This window comes from Phaseolus vulgaris, chromosome 3 (genome assembly GCF_000499845.2).
Source record: "Phaseolus vulgaris cultivar G19833 chromosome 3, P. vulgaris v2.0, whole genome shotgun sequence".
Taxonomy (NCBI): Eukaryota; Viridiplantae; Streptophyta; class Magnoliopsida; order Fabales; family Fabaceae; genus Phaseolus; species Phaseolus vulgaris.
In genome coordinates this window covers 30,056,563-30,073,910 of record NC_023757.2, presented here as the reverse complement: position 1 = coordinate 30,073,910, position 17,348 = coordinate 30,056,563, and the positions used below count along the sequence as shown (strand labels likewise).

General features: G+C 31.0%; 2 protein-coding genes across 2 annotated transcripts; one reads left to right on the top strand and one right to left on the bottom strand.

Moving 5' to 3' along the window:
- Nucleotides 1–481: 481 nt before the first annotated feature.
- On the top strand, nucleotides 482–5,822 carry LOC137807046 (alkaline/neutral invertase A, mitochondrial). The gene is made up of 6 exons (XM_068607466.1): nucleotides 482–1,574; nucleotides 2,294–2,459; nucleotides 2,651–2,862; nucleotides 3,664–4,157; nucleotides 4,371–4,419; nucleotides 5,165–5,822. Exons 1-6 carry the CDS (start codon nucleotides 798–800, stop codon nucleotides 5,489–5,491), a joined length of 2,025 nt encoding a protein of 674 aa, XP_068463567.1. The 5' UTR covers nucleotides 482–797; the 3' UTR covers nucleotides 5,492–5,822.
- A 581-nt stretch (nucleotides 5,823–6,403) lies between these two features.
- On the bottom strand, nucleotides 6,404–10,251 carry LOC137807047 (gibberellin 2-beta-dioxygenase 2-like). The gene is made up of 3 exons (XM_068607467.1): nucleotides 9,755–10,251; nucleotides 7,700–8,078; nucleotides 6,404–6,798 (listed from the first exon to the last, which is right to left on the bottom strand). Exons 1-3 carry the CDS (start codon nucleotides 10,120–10,122, stop codon nucleotides 6,550–6,552), a joined length of 996 nt encoding a protein of 331 aa, XP_068463568.1. The 5' UTR covers nucleotides 10,123–10,251; the 3' UTR covers nucleotides 6,404–6,549.
- Between the last annotated feature and the right edge of the window lie 7,097 nt (nucleotides 10,252–17,348).

Here is a 17,348-nt window from a genome sequence, read left to right as displayed (position 1 = left end):
TGTTAAGATGTGTTGAAATAAATCAAAAATAACATTGAATCCAATAATATTACAAAAAGCTAACAAATTTAATATATAATAATTTATGTTTTAACAGTAATATAAATTTATTTTATATTATCATTAATTAAAAGAAAAAAAAATTAAAAAGTGAGGATTTTTAATTAAAGATAAAATTATATTTTTTTCTGTTTTGAACTTATTATAATTAAATTCACAAGTATATGACGTGAAAATATTTGTTTAATAGCTCATCTAGTTAAGCTAGTAAGTGTCAGAAGGTACCTTTATTATGGTTTTTTTTAACTGTTTTTTGCTGGGATGGACAAGTTCAATGAACCAACCAAGGCTATTAGTGTAATATCATATGTGGTAACTCAAAGAAGGGCAACTCAGCACGTGTGAGGGACAGTAACGTAATTACAGTTTTCGTCAATTTGGGAAGGTGTCCTCTTTCTCCTCCCAACTTTCCTCTCTGAGCGCCTATAAAATGGCGATGCGAGTTTCATTCTTCATTTCTTCAAATCTTAAACACTTTTCGCTGTCGTGTTCAAACCATTTGATCTCATCATCGCCTTTCTCAAATAGTAAGTAAACCCACAAATCACTTTACATTTTGCCATTACCATTCTTTTAGCTTTTAACTTAGAATCTTCCCTTTCTAGATTTATAATTATAATCATTCTTCTGTATAAATACGTTGGACATACATACTTAGTTGAACATAAGAAAAGTGTTGGTTTTTCATAGTTCAGAGTGGTTTCATTTTCTGGGCTGTGGTTGTTTGATCATACCAAATGACTAGTGGTAGTTCTATTGGAATTTCTACCATGAAGCCTTGCTGTAGAATCTTATGTAACTACAAAAGTCCGTCCATTTTTGGGTTTTCTCCAACCAAGTTCAGTGATTCAGCGATCATGGGCATGTTGTCCAGATCAGGTCATCACAAATCAACCCATTGTTGTAGATATAATACGTGTGATACTCAGGTTGCAGGGTACATAAATGTGATCAAACCGAATCGGAGAGATTTTAGTGTTTCCGGTTCGAATTGGGGTCTTGCTAGGGATTTTAGCACTAGTGTTTGTGTAAATATTGGTAGTTTTAGGCCTAGGGTTGTGTCCTTGATACCGCATGTAGCGTCGGATTTTAGGAACCAGTCTACATCGGTTGATTCTCATGCTCATGACACGAGCTTTGAGAAGATTTACATTCAGAGTGGCTTGAATGTGAAGCCATTGGTAATTGAAAAAACTGAGACTGATCAAAGTATATTGGAGGAAGTATCTGAGTCAAATGTCAATTTAGATAATTTAAAGGATTTGAGTGAGAATAAGGTTCAGAGCAAGGTCTCTGAGGTTGAAAAGGAAGCTTGGAAGTTGCTTCAGGATGCTGTCGTCACTTACTGCGGGAATCCGGTTGGGACTGTTGCAGCTAATGATTCCGCTGACAAACAACCGCTGAATTATGATCAAGTCTTTATCCGTGATTTTGTTCCATCGGCGCTTGCCTTTTTGCTCAATGGTGAAGGGGAAATTGTCAAGAATTTTCTACTTCACACATTGCAATTGCAGGTATGTTATGGCCTTAATAGCTCAATTAGATTGTTTCTGCATACACTTATTTTCTGTTCTTCTACAGAATAGTTTCATCTGTAGTATCTGTTAAATTTTGATAAACGCCTAGAGACTTGCTTGTGTCTACACCGCTATATGTTGTGTATACTCTGTTGAGATGATGTCATTTAGCTTTAATGCTGCATAATAAATAACTGATGTTCTTTTCTATCCATCAATTGTATATTTCAAAGGAATTTAGACATAGATTGTTTCTTCTATGTGAATGAAATAAAGATAAGACATCATGTATCCAGTTCTCTTTGTCGCTCTTATTTCAAATTGTCCCATGTCAGACATTACAGAAGAAATGTCAAACCGCATGTTTGGATTCATGTTAGAAAAACCTAAACCATGGTTTGGCCAAAATCTTCCCTTTTGTAACTTTTGGTCAAACGTTGGTTTGGAGATTCCCAACTTCAAGCCAAACATTCTCTAAATGCTTCTCATGTACTGAACCTATTTAAACTTTTCCTAACTTAAGAAACAAAGAATCCTCGCAAATGCCTGACTACTCACAAGCTAAGTTAACATGTAACCAATGAATGGAGGGAAGGACTATTATTTAAAGTGTTGTCGACAAACATGTAGATGAAGCTGATATTGGACTTGAATTAATTTCTTTTGGTGTATTTGTTTCTTATTTAGTATTTTAATTAAAATTTTATGTTTGCCAGAGTTGGGAGAAGACTGTTGACTGCTACAGCCCAGGTCAAGGGTTGATGCCAGCAAGCTTCAAGGTTAGAACTGTGCCTCTTGACGGAAGCAATGAAGCACTTGAGGAAGTTTTGGATCCTGATTTTGGGGAATCAGCTATTGGTCGTGTTGCACCTGTCGATTCAGGTATATTTGTTGTTGTGGAAGCTTAAGATATTTTCTATTACATTAAATGTTACCTACACTGTCATTATTATACTCTTTTTCTGATATAGTCTTGCTATATTTTTGCTTATTCAAAATTAGCTTGACATCTATATTTTACAAATCAGATTTAGGCCAACATTTTAAAGTTTATTCTACATTCTTCGTTACAGGACTGTGGTGGATTATATTGTTGAGAGCTTACGGGAAATTAACGGGTGACTATACTTTGCAAGACAGAGTGGATGTCCAAACAGGCATAAGACTGATCCTTAAGCTGTGTCTGACTGATGGATTTGACATGTTTCCTTCTTTATTAGTCACTGATGGTTCCTGCATGATTGATAGAAGGATGGGTATTCATGGTCACCCTCTTGAGATCCAGGTAAGCTGATAACTACTTATCTCTATTTATATAAGCAAGTAGGAATTATCAGTTATTTTGCTCTTCGTAATATATGGTACTGAAAGAGGGATTTTTTTTTCATTGATAATATATTAACTATCACCATTTATGAAGGAGTTCAGTTATTTGCTCTTCCTAATATGTGGTACTAAAAGAGGGGATTTTTTTCCTTGATAGATAATATATGAATATGGTTTCCTGCTCTGTATTTGGAGCAGCATGTTCTTTCAGTTCGATTATTTGAGCAAGAACAAGTGAGGTCACTGTGATTCAGCAAAACTTAATTATTTGCCATAGAAGTAGAACTCTTAGTTTGAGAGTTTGAAATGTATAAATTTTCAGTTACTCACTGTTGGACACTGACTGATGTAACTTTTAATATTAAAAAATTAAACTTAATTCAGCATTTCAAGTTCACAACGTGCATTGCTGAATATCTACTACTTACCTAGTGCTTGCTACATCTTTATACAATTAGTTTTAAATTGGATTACAATCAGTTTTGGGCTGCGGCGTTGTGGACTGTCTTTAATAACCTTTTCCCCCATGCGTACTTCAGTAGCATGGAGCTGTTGATAATGCATGTTATATTGTATTGAAGAGACTTAGAAAGATAATAACTAAAGCCACTGGCCTTTTAAACCGGTATTAACATTTTGTCACCATTGATCAGATTCTATCCTGTTTCCCTTTTCTTACGTGTTGGTTGCTGGGTGTCTGAATATATGCCTCTATACTTATAAATTCATCCTTGGGTGGATTTGAATTGCTCATTTGCAGGCATTATTTTACTCGGCTTTACGCTGCTCCCGGGAGATGCTGATAGTCAATGATGCAACTAAGAACCTGGTGGCTGCTGTTAGTAATCGCCTGAGTGCACTCTGCTTTCACATGAGAGAGTATTATTGGGTTGATATGAAGAAGATTAATGAAATTTATCGGTATAAGACGGAAGAGTATTCTACTGATGCTGTAAACAAGTTTAACATCTATCCTGAGCAAATTCCTTCATGGTTAGTAGACTGGATATCCGAGGATGGCGGATACTTCATTGGCAATGTGCAACCTGCTCATATGGACTTTAGGTTTTTCACACTCGGAAACCTTTGGGCCATTGTTACTTCTTTAGGAACAACAAGACAAAACCAGGGCATTTTGAATTTAATTGAAGCAAAATGGGATGATATTGTTGCTCAAATGCCTCTCAAGATTTGTTATCCAGCACTGGAGGGTGAGGAATGGCGTATCATCACTGGCTGTGACCCCAAGAACACGTAAGGCTCTTCTAAATTTCTTGTTATTTTTTTACATTCGAAGTATTTCTAGGCACAGCCATTTACAAACAATGATTCAATATCTTGCCGGAGATAGTTGTGTTTTCTGGTATTGTAAAGGTTTTGGCAGTTGACTTAGGCTTGTTTGCTATTTATCTCCTCATTTGTCTCGAAATTACAAACTTTACTGATAATTGCTTAAACTGCTTGCAGCCCTTGGTCATATCATAATGGAGGATCTTGGCCAACGCTTCTGTGGCAGGTCAGTTGGATATTTGTTTGGATCAAATAATCCATGTGATTGTTTATTACTTCTTCTGGTTTTATATACAAGAAGTTAATATTTAATTCACCAAGACCAATAATTCTATTTATAGTTTTTTTCAACCAATTGGTGCGAATTATATTATATATGGTTAATAGTCCAGTGAATGCATCCACTTTCACCATAAATGAGTGAATGTCTTGTTAATAGATTTCACAATAAATTAAGGATGTAAAAAATTACACGTTGACAATTAATACATTTAAAATTGGGTCTGTGTTTGTCATAATAGAATAAAAAATGATTTTATTTATTTCTTTTACAAAGGACGAGAGGAAGCAAGCATTGACTACACAAAAATTGTCAACTGATTTCAACCGGTCGTTTTCATTTTTTATATCTAAAATATTTTTATGATAAATAGAAAAACATATTTACGCATTTCACGTTAGCATTTATTATGTTGTTCTATTATTAATTTTCATCTTTTAAAACATATAATTTGGTACCTATATTAATTTACAGTTTTTTAGATCCTGTTTTATAAAAAATTTATGGCTAAATGTATAAATTTAATTACTACTTGTTCGATGACAATTTAGCATATATATTGATGTTTATGTCGTCCATTGACATGGATTTAAAAGTTATATTTGAATCAATTTATAATTAGTTGACAATGCAAAAAATTTAACATGACTTAGTTATATTTGCTAACAAGTATGATATGTTTAAACTTCAGTTCACATTAGCCTGCATGAAGATGGGAAGGCCTGACTTGGCACAGAAGGCTGTTGATTCAGCGGGGAAAAGGCTTTCATTGGATAAGTGGCCCGAATATTACGACACACGAAATGGAAGGTTCATTGGGAAACAATCTCGGTTGAAGCAAACATGGACCATTGCTGGTTTCTTGACCTCAAAGATGCTTCTAGAAAATCCAGAAAAGGCATCCTTGTTGTTTTGGGAGGAGGATTTTGAAGTTCTTCAGAACTGTGTCTGCATGCTAAGCAAAAGTGGTGGAAGGAAGTGTTCCCGTTTTTCTTCAAGGTCTCAGTTTCTTGTTTAATGTCAACAATCTCTCAATACCAGAGAGTCATCTTTTGGTGGAGAACTAATTCATTGCAACAATTGATTGATGCCATTTTTCAAACGTAGTATGTTAACTATTTATGTTGTTTGGTGACAACGGGTAACTGTATAACATGGTTATGTTGCATCATTTATTTATGCGGTGTAACTCACTCCATGTATATATAGCCTTGGAGTTTCTACTTTTACTGCATAACTATGTATCATATTTTAACAGTAGTCACACTCGTTCTATAAGAACCGGTTATTGTATCACCAAAGTACTTTCGTAAATCTTGCTAATTGAAGGATTGATATATCTTGTGAAAGTTTATGAAACTATTTGATAACTTTCTTTAGAATTGAATTAGGTTGAGTGGTTAGCTTTAGGAATTAGATTGAGAATTTTTTCTAGGGGTATTGGTTAAGGAGTCAAAAAGGGGATTTATTCTAAGTATTGAAAATGAACTTTTGATTCAAATGGTGACAGTCATTTAGTATCCATTTAAGGTAGGAGAGATACTGTCTCGATAAATTGGTTTGGAAGGATTTGTGCAGCTTTTTGTCAAAAGTTAAAAATCAAGTCTTAACAAACAGGGTTAGTTTTCCTTGCTACTTTTATAAACAATTTTTTAGAGTTAATATAGAAAAGGAAATGTTTGTCTATAAAAATATAAACATCATAAGCATGGTTGTCCAAAAATTGAAAGAATTGTACACGTCCTTTTTTAAAGTCAATTATTTTCTTACATAAGCATTTTGGTAGAGAAATAAGTATTTGGGTGGTGCTTACTGTAAAAAAAAGTTGGGTAGTTGAAGTTATGATAGCATGCATACATACATAAAAGTAAAAGATTGATACGATGAAGGAAACACAATTTTGGTTAGAAGGAAATAGAAAGAGAAAAAGTAGAAGAGAGAGATGAATTGCAATTGATGATGATTGGTTGAAAAGAGTACAGAGAGTTATCTTAGGGTTGTGAAGTTAATGAGTGGGGAAGGGTATGGAAAAAATGTTGACAGATAAGGGTTGGAAGGACAGGAAAAGAGTGGTGGTCAGCGTTTGCAGTTTCTGAAAAGCTGAAGGCGTGTGTCTCCAAGCTTGAGAGAGTATGTGGCTTTCTTGTATTCGGCCCAAGTGAAGGGTCTGAAGAGAGAGGGCCTCTGAGGTGTGACCATAACTGAGGGAGCAACAATGGTTGCATGCAGAGGTGGAGCCCCAAAATATGCCACTGACATTCTACACTTGTATGAGTTCGTCATTGCCCTGTGTCTCACGCTCACAAATCTTCCATTTGTCATAACCTTAACACCACACAACACAACACCCACATAATCAATCACTTCCTTTTTTGTTCCAACTCTTGTACCACACTTCAACCCCCACTTTCCCAAAATTCATTCATTTCTCATTCTATTACTTCCATCAAAATTCATGCTAATGTTAAAAATTAAATCAAAAACTCAAACACTGTACACTTTTTTATTGTTTGAAAAAAGACTAATCAGATCCACTCCCAAAGTGAAAGCATTTAGGTGCAGCAGACAAAATTTTGGTGGGATTATTAGAACAATGTAAAATATGTTATTAAAGATAAATATATGTTTGTGAGACACATTTTTTATTTTGTTTCTACTTGTGACAAACAAAACAAAACAAACAGCTAAATTCTATTTATCTTTTTACTTGTGTCTGACTCCAGTTTAATACATTTCATCTGAGTGTTAACATTTTGCCTTTCTCTAAAATCTTACACTTGTCATTAAACTTATTTTGATTAAAACAAATATTTGAAGGCAGGAGGTTGAGTAGATTGATTCAGAGTGAGTGGACCGTGACTGAAATTCAGTCCAAAAGTTGCAGTGAAAAGAAAAATACATTGATTCCCATATGTCATTTTTCACCTCACTTCACTTCCCATCAACTTTTAGGATTTTTTTTTCTCTTTCTGTGCCAGCATACGAACCAGGCCCCCCACTCACCTTTTTTTCTTTCCTTTGCAAATCGAATCAACCCTCTGTGTTGTGTTCTCTTGTGTGGGGTTCAAAGATTATTATAATGCGTGTATGTAGCAAACACACATAGGAAAAGTGAGCATGTTGTGAACTAATGGTAATGAAAAAGAATTAGAAGTGTTTAGTTGATCGAGTGATTATGGAGAGAAACACCAAAGCATACATGCATAGACACATTATACGTACGTACCTGTAGTACATCACCCACATTCACATAGAATGCAGAGGGGTCAGGGGTGACTGGGATCCACACCCCATCTGGAAGAGAAATTTGTAGGCCTCCCACGTCGTTGGATCTGAGAATGGTGAGGATCTGAGGGTCAGAATGCTCCCCAAACCCAACCTTGCTAATTTGTGATGACTTGTCCTTATCTTTGTCCTTCTCCATGCACCACTCTCTGTTAATTATAGGTGGGTAGTGATTGAGCCTCAGCACTGAGTCACTTTCACCATCCCTTATCAATCTGCTGAAAACCCAAGTGTCCGGGACCCCCAGCCCCTCTGCCATCACCTCCAATATCTCACATGCTAGCTCTTTCACTGCTTCTGTGTATGCACTCAAGCTATTGCTGCATGCCATGTGCAATCACACACTAATCACAATTTACATCACCATTAACATTAATGCAGGACATGTCTTTTGTTGTCAGTGACAAGTGTGCCATCACCCCAAGTTTCAACAAAAAAACCTCAACTCTCATTTTTACTTCTACAACATGTTTTCAGGTTGTAACTTCAAAGTTCACATCTGTTTCACACTAATTGTGTTTCAACTCTTCAAAATGAAAAAAACATATCTACATTTCTTAGCACATATATTATTCCCATACAGTCATAACAATTGTTTTTTATAAAACTATAGATATATTTTTTTAATGTTTAGGTGAGAAATAATCATACACATGCTGATTCCCTTAAAAGTAACAAAGTTGGTGGCGTGTACGGAAGACGAATATAATGTTTTAATGAAGAAGAATAAAAATATAATTGTCGCTTTCTTAAGGGGAATGCCATTGCCATCGTCAAAATAGTAGATTTGGAGTATGAACACAGTCCCGAGACATTGAAAAGTTAAACAGTGTTATATATAAAAGAAACAGAGAGAGAATAAGGTCTAGTTGTAGCATAATGACACATGAGTTGCCACATTTTTTCAGAGATTGATTATTGGTTGACTCAGTTTTATCACTTGTACTTGCAAAGGGAACACGTTGAAACCATTATTGATACTTATTCATTGAACGTTGCTAGTAATAGTGTTTGCTTCTATTTTTTTCTATATCATATTAAACATATTAATACATGATATCCACTAATTTTATTAATAATTATTGTAAAATTTGACTAATCATTTTAGTAAAAGGAATGATATATTTACAATTTGTTCTATTATACAACTTCTAATAACTCTACTATACTATTCAACCTCTAATTGATAATATAAAAAAAAAAATTACCATAAAAAATTGAAATTTTTTAAAGAAAAAGATGCTATACACTATAAAATTTCTAATTAATAATATAAAAAAAAGTATTTTGATCATTTCATAAAAAATTGAATATTTTTTAAAGAAAGAGAGTTGAGCAAGTTGTTAATGCATATTTTTCTTAGTAGAATCTCCTATTTTAATCCTATTTACTCATCAATGATATTTCAGCTTCAGACCTTGGTCTAACCTTACCCTAAGGAGACCAAATCCACTTCTACATTGTTGGATGGTATGGTGTCTATGCGCATATATTGATGAATTTACCATGTGTGTGTGTATATATTATATCTAATAAGTATGTATACATATATAATAAGTCTGAATTGTGTAAAACTATATACATGTTATTACAGAACGAAAATATTATTTCTATATGTGACATGTGTATAATAACCTAATAGTCCAAGACTATAAGGCTATTACAGTTCTGATAATTTCGTGTATAGCATGCAACCAAGTTTTATTTATTTTTCCTGTAAATGGTAAATATGCATAATATTTTAGATAAGAAAAATGATGAGCAGCAAAGTGGGTGTAGGATCTGTGGAATGGTAAAGGGTGAGATAATTGGCAGAAGAATTGTAGGTGGAGGATATAAAAAATGGTGGTAGTTTGGGAGCATGTGGAGTGTGGTTAACAGAAAAAGAAGCATGCAATAAATAAAAATGGTGGTGAGAGAGAAAAGGGTAGATGCATAGTAATAAGTGGTAACATGATGCATATATAGATAGATAGATAGATAGAAAGAAAGATACCTGAGATTTAATGGGTCAGTGGATATGGTTTTGGAAATGTGAGCAATGGAGTCGGTGGTGGCACTGAGGAGAAGGTACTCCACCTCACCCATGTCTCCATTGACACCTATGTTCTTGCACCCATATGCAGGTGCCGCCACTTTCTTTTCCACCATCGCTTTCCCAAAGAAACCGAACCCTGCTTCTTCAGTTTTCGCTATAACTTCCTTGCTGATACCGTGGTTTATCACTTTGAAGAAACCGTATTCTTCACACGCTTTCACGATCACTTTTGCCACTTCCGCCCTCTCGCCTGAGAGGTCCACCACGGGAAGCTCACTGGGGAGAATCCCATCGCTCCTTATTGGGATTGGGGCAGCCAGCACCATGTTTGTTAAAGACTAACGTGTTTTTTATAGATGTTGCAGTGGAAGCTGGAAGAGCAAAAGAGAAGAAGAAAAAGTGAAGGAAGAAGAAGAGAAGGAAGGTGGTGAATTGTGGTGGAGATAGTGGGCTATTTATGCACCAAGAATAGGAGAGAATCCATGGGAGGAAGGAGATTAAGATAATCTACATCTCATGAACAAGGCTTAACAATGTTTCTTCAGAAAAAAAAAACTGCTGTAATTTCTAATTGAATAGTGTGGTAAAATCCGTTCGTTTAAGCTGTAATTAATTAATATTACTGAATGAGTTTAATGAGAAAGCTTTCTTTATGATATGTAGAGTAATTTACGTTTTTATTTAATCATAAATTATAATTGATATGATTATTTTAGTTTGTGATTAAATGATAATATAAAAGTTATTTATAGGATTAATGTAAAATTAATATTATAAAAGGTTTATACTTTGATAATAAGAATTTTAATGAAGGAATATTATAGAAAATATTGATATGAAAGATGAAGTTGATCTAAAAATGTAAAATTTGCTTTTATTATTATTGAAGGGAATGGATGAAAATTGTACTTTATGTTGTTGGTGTTGGAAGTGGGAGAAATTTATAGTTAAAAATGAAGTACAATGCAAGTAGGAAAATTCCCAGAAAAGAATGTTGACTTTCTACACACTTTCTTGACTCCACCATTGGCTTTTTCACTTTAGTTAGTATTTACTGGTCTAAATCGTCCTTTTCATCAACCTTTTTTATTCTCTTTTTGACTTCCTCTCTTCGTTGCCCACTTCACGTGCCAAATGTTTCTGCATCCTTCAAATACTCAACATAAATTAAGAAAGAATCATTCTTTCATTTTTCTTTAACCTTTTCTTCTATTTTAAAAAAAAAAATCATCAAATTTAAAATCATTCTAAAAAAATAAATTGATTTCTAAATTAGTTTATATTATTGTTAAATAGTTTCTAAATTGATATCTAATTAGCAACTAAAGTTTTAACTATCAATGACTTAGTTTCTAAATTTGGTAGAAAAACCTTGATGGATACCAATTTAGAAACTATTTAACAATAATATAAACTAATTTAAAAATTAAAATTATTTTTAATTTCTAAAATGATATCTAATTTAGTTATTATTGTAATTAATTATTTTAATCTTTAAAAATTAATTTTTATTTTATAATTTTCTTGTAGTGTAAAGATTGTTCCATCTTTTCATAAATCAAATATTTATTTTTTTCAATTGTAATTTGATTTCTCAATATATCACCACTCATTTTTTATGATAATCTTATACCTTATTATAATTGAAAAGAAAAATATTTTTTTTATGAAATGAAACTATTTAAAAATTATATATTTAAAGGTGTGAAAGCAATATTTAATAGTAATTAAGAAATTTGTTTAGTTTTGTTGAGGGTGGGTTTGAAAATGAAAGTAATGTGGTTTAGGGTTAGGGTTAGGGTTAGGGTTTCCATGCACACTTGCTTTAAATAGTGGCTTGACGTTCCCACAGAATCGATATGATAGGAGGAGGGTTTGGTGTTTAGAGTACCCTAATTATATAGGAAAGGCAGCTAACAGTATAATCCTACACGTCCCTATCAAATCCTAGTGGTATTGAGTACTCACATGTCTTTAAAGGGTGACCCATTTTTTGAAGTTCAAATATCACTTACACACCTATCACCTATCTTCAACACTTTCAATTCAATTGTTTGTTTATACTTCCTTTTCTTGCTTGCCCTATTTGTACCCAAATCCTGCACCCTTGCAGATGCAATCTTCACATTTATGATTCTTCCCTCTTTGAATTTTTCAATCATGGAATTGCCAATTGAGTGTGGTGTGACCAGGTTTTGATAGTGAAATATCAATTTTAAAGGCCCCATTCAACCCATCTTAATTCCCACACTCATTATTCTATCAAATATTAACCTAATTTTCTTTTTCATATCACTAAATTTTAAACCTAAATTTCTTTTGTATGAAATTGGTTTGTTAAGGTTCTCCATGATTTTTATCTTGGTATTAATAATTTTGTCTATTTGATAAGGTCTCTTGGAAGGACGAAGAAGGTTAAACGTGATTGTATAAAGGTTGGATCTTCATATTTATTAAGTCATTTTGCTAAAAAAGAAAATTCTTAAAAAATCCAAACATGTGAGTTCATTCACATTTGGTATGAGTAATTAGTAAAATAATTAGGTTTAAGATGGAAGAAAAAGTGGTGTTCTTTGACTTGTAACATTGTTGGAATGCGTAAAATAATTATTTAATACATAAAGTATGGTTATGATGTGATACTATGGAAGAGGAGTAAGTGAGTGTGAGAATTTAAAAATGAGAAATATACAGTATTATTTGTTTATAGTACGGAAGATATTTTAAAGCTGACTACGACCTATGGCTGTACAATTTAAATATAAAGACGTTATAATATTTATTAGCACACATAACTATTCTATTCTTTCAATATACAAACTTAATTTAAATCTAATATTAATTTAGTTGCTTAATCTAAAAAATAATCGTTTACCATTCATATAAATCAAATGTTAAACAATCTATTCATTGCTTTACTTGTAATTACAAACCTTTAAGGTTGACCTAGTATTAAAAAAATTAAGTAATTTGCATCAAGTCTTATATTTAAGTAATTAAAAAATATAGTCCTTATATTATATTAAAATAAAAATATTTTATAGTATATAAATAGATATGATTTTATAAATTAGGTTCCAAAGTTAGGGTGCAAAGTTAGGTTTATCAAAGACAACAATAATTGAGCAAGAGTAAACTTTGGTAAAAATAGTTTGAGATGCCAAATTTAATTTAATTTCTGTGTTGGCTGGTTATGAGGTTGTGTAGGTTTGCTTTTTCCCATGCACTCAGAAGATTATCCCATACTTCAATGTCAAAACTTATTACAACACAATTCACTTAAACTCTATTATTTGAGTCACTAAGTTCCTAATTATTATTTGGTTGTTAAAATTTCGAATTTAGTTAAAAAAATAGTATAATATTTTAAATATGGATTAAGTTCAATCTGTCTTACTTAAGATATGCATTAAACGGATTTTAATTGAATTAAATGATAATTCTTTTTATTGTAGTTATAATTATTTATTTTTAATTATGTAGATTAACACTCTGTTTTTATTAAAATTAATAAAATATTGTTTAATAATATTTAAATAGTTTGATTGCTTGTTTTTTTTATTTGTCTGATAATATAAATTAATATTTTGATTTATTATTTTTATAATAGTTCCTGTAATTGTATATTTAGTGAAATAAGTAAACATCCTTATAACACTTCAATAAACAAAACATAATTAAATAAGTTAACTTACTTAATTCATTATCTTATTCACCATCAGGAAGTCTGAGAACACATTTTGGGGTTTAGTCTATCTTGAGTGAATCAACAGGTGAATAGACACTACAAGAAAATCATGAAATAAAAATCAATTTTTAGAGATCAAAATAATTAGTTGCAATAGTAACTAAATTAGAGACCATTTCAGAAACTAAAAAAAAAATGTTGGTTTCTAAATTAGTTTCTATTATTGTTAAATAGTTTCTAAATTAGTATCTAATTAGCAACCAAGGTTTTAGAGACCAAATTTAGAAACTAAATGATTGGTAGTTAAAACCTTAGTTGCTAATTAGATACCAATTTAGAAACTATTTAACAATAATAGAAACTAATTTATAAACCAACATTTTTTTTTTAGTTTCTGAAATGGTCTCTAATTTAGTTACTATTGCAACTAATTATTTTGGTTTCTAAAAATTGGTTTCTATTCCATGATTTTCTTGTAGTGAGAATATGAGATTGCGTGTGGATTGTATTAATAGGAGAGATATGGAAGCACATAAACAAAGTCATTTTTTAGAAAGATAAAGTTGATCACATTGAGGTTTTCACGTTAGCTCAATTAAAAGTTTGGTCATGGGTGACGAGCAAGGAAAGTGTAGTAGTTTTTTCTTATGCTCAATGGTGTATTGATCTTAAGTATTGTATGAAGTCTTACGGTGGGTAAGTATCTGTATGGTGGACACAGTTTTGGAGAGGATTAAGGAAGACGAAGTAAAAAGAAGGTGGAGAAGTAGGGATTTGGTCGGTGTTCACTACTGTAGTGGTTTTGATTAGGATCAACATCTCACAGTGTGCAACGGATACGTGAATCTGTTATCTCTTTTTTTGGTGTTACGCTGGTTAGAGTTTTACCTCTTTTTTGGTATTGGGATTTAAGCTTTGCCTTTTAGAGAAGACCTAGTGGTTTTTTACAGTGTTTATATAAGAGTTATGACACCCTCAAATATTTTTTCTACTAAATTCATTCTTTGTCGATAAAAAAGAAATTTAACTCACGACTGATGTATCAAGTCAAGTTACAAAATTTCTTACTTATTAAAAATAAACACAATCATTTTTCATCGACTTACTCTAAGAACTAGTGTTTCATGTTTATGTCAATGGGTTTAATCTTGGAACAACATGCACTATAGGTTTATTTTATGGGTGAGTGAGTTGTAGTTCTAATTTTAAACATTAATGTTTGTTTGATAAAGAGCAAACAAACAGAAAGGAGAAGTTAAAAGAAAATAAAATAAAAAGAAAAAAGAAAAAATATTTAATTAAATAAATAATTAATTATTGATATACCCCATTGTTTTTGTTTATTTATTTTTTTACTTAAGCTTTATAAATTTAAATATTTTTAATTTAATTCTTATCGAAAAATTATGTTTTATTAAATGTTTAAAATATTTTTTTTAATTTTAATATAAGTACCATATCTACCATTTAATGTCATCAACGGGATCGTGTGACCATATTTTTGTTTTATTATTTCTGATTTATATACCAATTCACTTGATCATTATCCAATATCCTTAAACTCCTCAGTCAACTCAATAACAACGAATTGGAGAAGATTGAAGAAAAAATAAACAAATTAATCAATAAATTGAAAATGAAAAAATGAAATTAACAATCACGTCATTTTGTTAACGAAAAACTCAAATAAACAATAAAACACTTAGATAAAAATAAAAATAACATTTTTAAACACTTAAATCAAACTAAATCTTTTAAAAAAAAATAATAGAAACTTGATTAAAAATATTGAAAATTGTAAAGTAATTAATACTCAATTAAGTCTACCTTTTGGAGGAAAAGTTCAATTTTTTTTCATATTTTTTTTTTCTTTTACACATCCAATCATTTAAACTAGTTATCCTTCATATTTATTTTTTTCTGGGTCCCTTGCATAGATGATGTTGGAAAGAAACATGAATTGAATGGGCGAGGTTGTTTTTGGATAAAGAAATGATAATATGAATATTAATATTATAATTGAGTTTAATGGAATAGGTGTTTGTTTGGAAGTAGATGGTAGGGACTTAGGGTCGTCCTTGTGTTATAGGGTATGGTTTGGTAAATAGGGGTCCAGATAGAGTCCTCTTTGCCCTTCAATTATTAATACACGAGATGGAATTATTATTTCACACACATAATTGCCCAACAAAGCAATAGTACACTGTGTATTATATCACCCTAATAATTGCCCATAGTACACTCTTTCTATACCCTCTCTTCAATTCTAATAATCATCCATTTCTATTTTCACTCTCTCAATCTTTTCTTTTTCTTTTCCTCTAACAAAACAACATTCTTTCATTCAACAAAAACAAATTTGTGATTTCACTTAAACTCAATTTATAATTTTTCTAATTTAATTCATTTTTTCTTCTTTTATTTTATCGTATGATATAATGTTTAAACATGTTTTTACTGTTGAATGGTTATATTAAAATATTGAATTATTTATAAAAAAAATTTCGTCCACACAACACTACAAGAAAATCATGAAATAAAAACTAATTTTATATAAAAATAATAATTAGTTGTTATAGTGACTAAATTAGAAACAATTTTAAAAACTAAAAAAAATTAGTTTCTAAATTAGTTTCTATTATTGTTAAATAGTTTCTAAATTGTTATCTAATTAGCTAACAAAGTTTTAACTATCAATAATTAAGATTCTAAATTTGATAGCAAAAACCTTGGTTGCTAATTAGATATCAATTTAGAAATCATTTAATAATAATATAAACTAATTTAAAAATTAAAAAAAAAATTAGTCTTTAAAATAATTTTTAATTTAGTTACTATAACAATTAATTATTTTTTTCTTTAAATTTAGTTTCTATTTCATGATTTTTTTTAGTGTAATTTTAAGATTATGATATTTAAAAGCATAGAAGTTGGAAAGCATATATATTCTCTATGATTTGTTTATATTACTCTCGTACATGTAATGAGATGTGAAAAACATAGTGTCTGTGGGATATATAAAATTATTTTCATTTATGTATTGGTTAATGCAGAAGTACGTACTGGTTTCATAACTCTGTTATGTGATATTGGATGAATGTAGTATTGTTTTTATATGAATTTGAATCCTCTAAAACACAATGATCGTCAAAATAATATTATATATATACACAACATTTGATTAAAAAAATAAAAATTGCTAGAAACCCAAAAGTCCATGCCACCTTGGAAGAATAAAAATGTAAAGACCATAATTGCTTGCTATAAACAAAATATATAATGTAAAAAGTAAAGTAAAGGATTAACATGAAAGAAAGGTCCATCTCTCGAGTGTTTCCAAAATATCCATAAATGCTTGTGGTCCATCAAAATATGACCATGGTTTGAAGAGGATGGCCAATAGGACCACACTCCAATTCAACAAGATAATACATTTTCTGTTCTTGTTTACTCATCTATTCTCATTTCCTTTTCGATTACAAACTTTAAAAATGAGGTCAGATGAAATGAAAATAACCTCAATAAAAGATGAATTAAAAGATTATTAAGTATACTAGTGTTTTAATGGTTTTACTGTGAATTAAATTAAACTCTCACGAAATATATAAGCCACCTCCGACATTAAAGTAATAATGAATTTATGGGAATATGATATTGCTTATGAGTATTTTTAAAGAGAATTTATTTTGACAAAAATAAGACTTGATTTAAATCACATAAAAATTATATAATCTTTAATCCAAAAATCTTAAGATAACAAATGTATAAATATTTTGTCATACGTTATTCAACTTTTTTATTTATATTTAAAGTAAGACTTAGACTCACACTTAATTACTAACAATCTTCTTATTAAAACTGAAT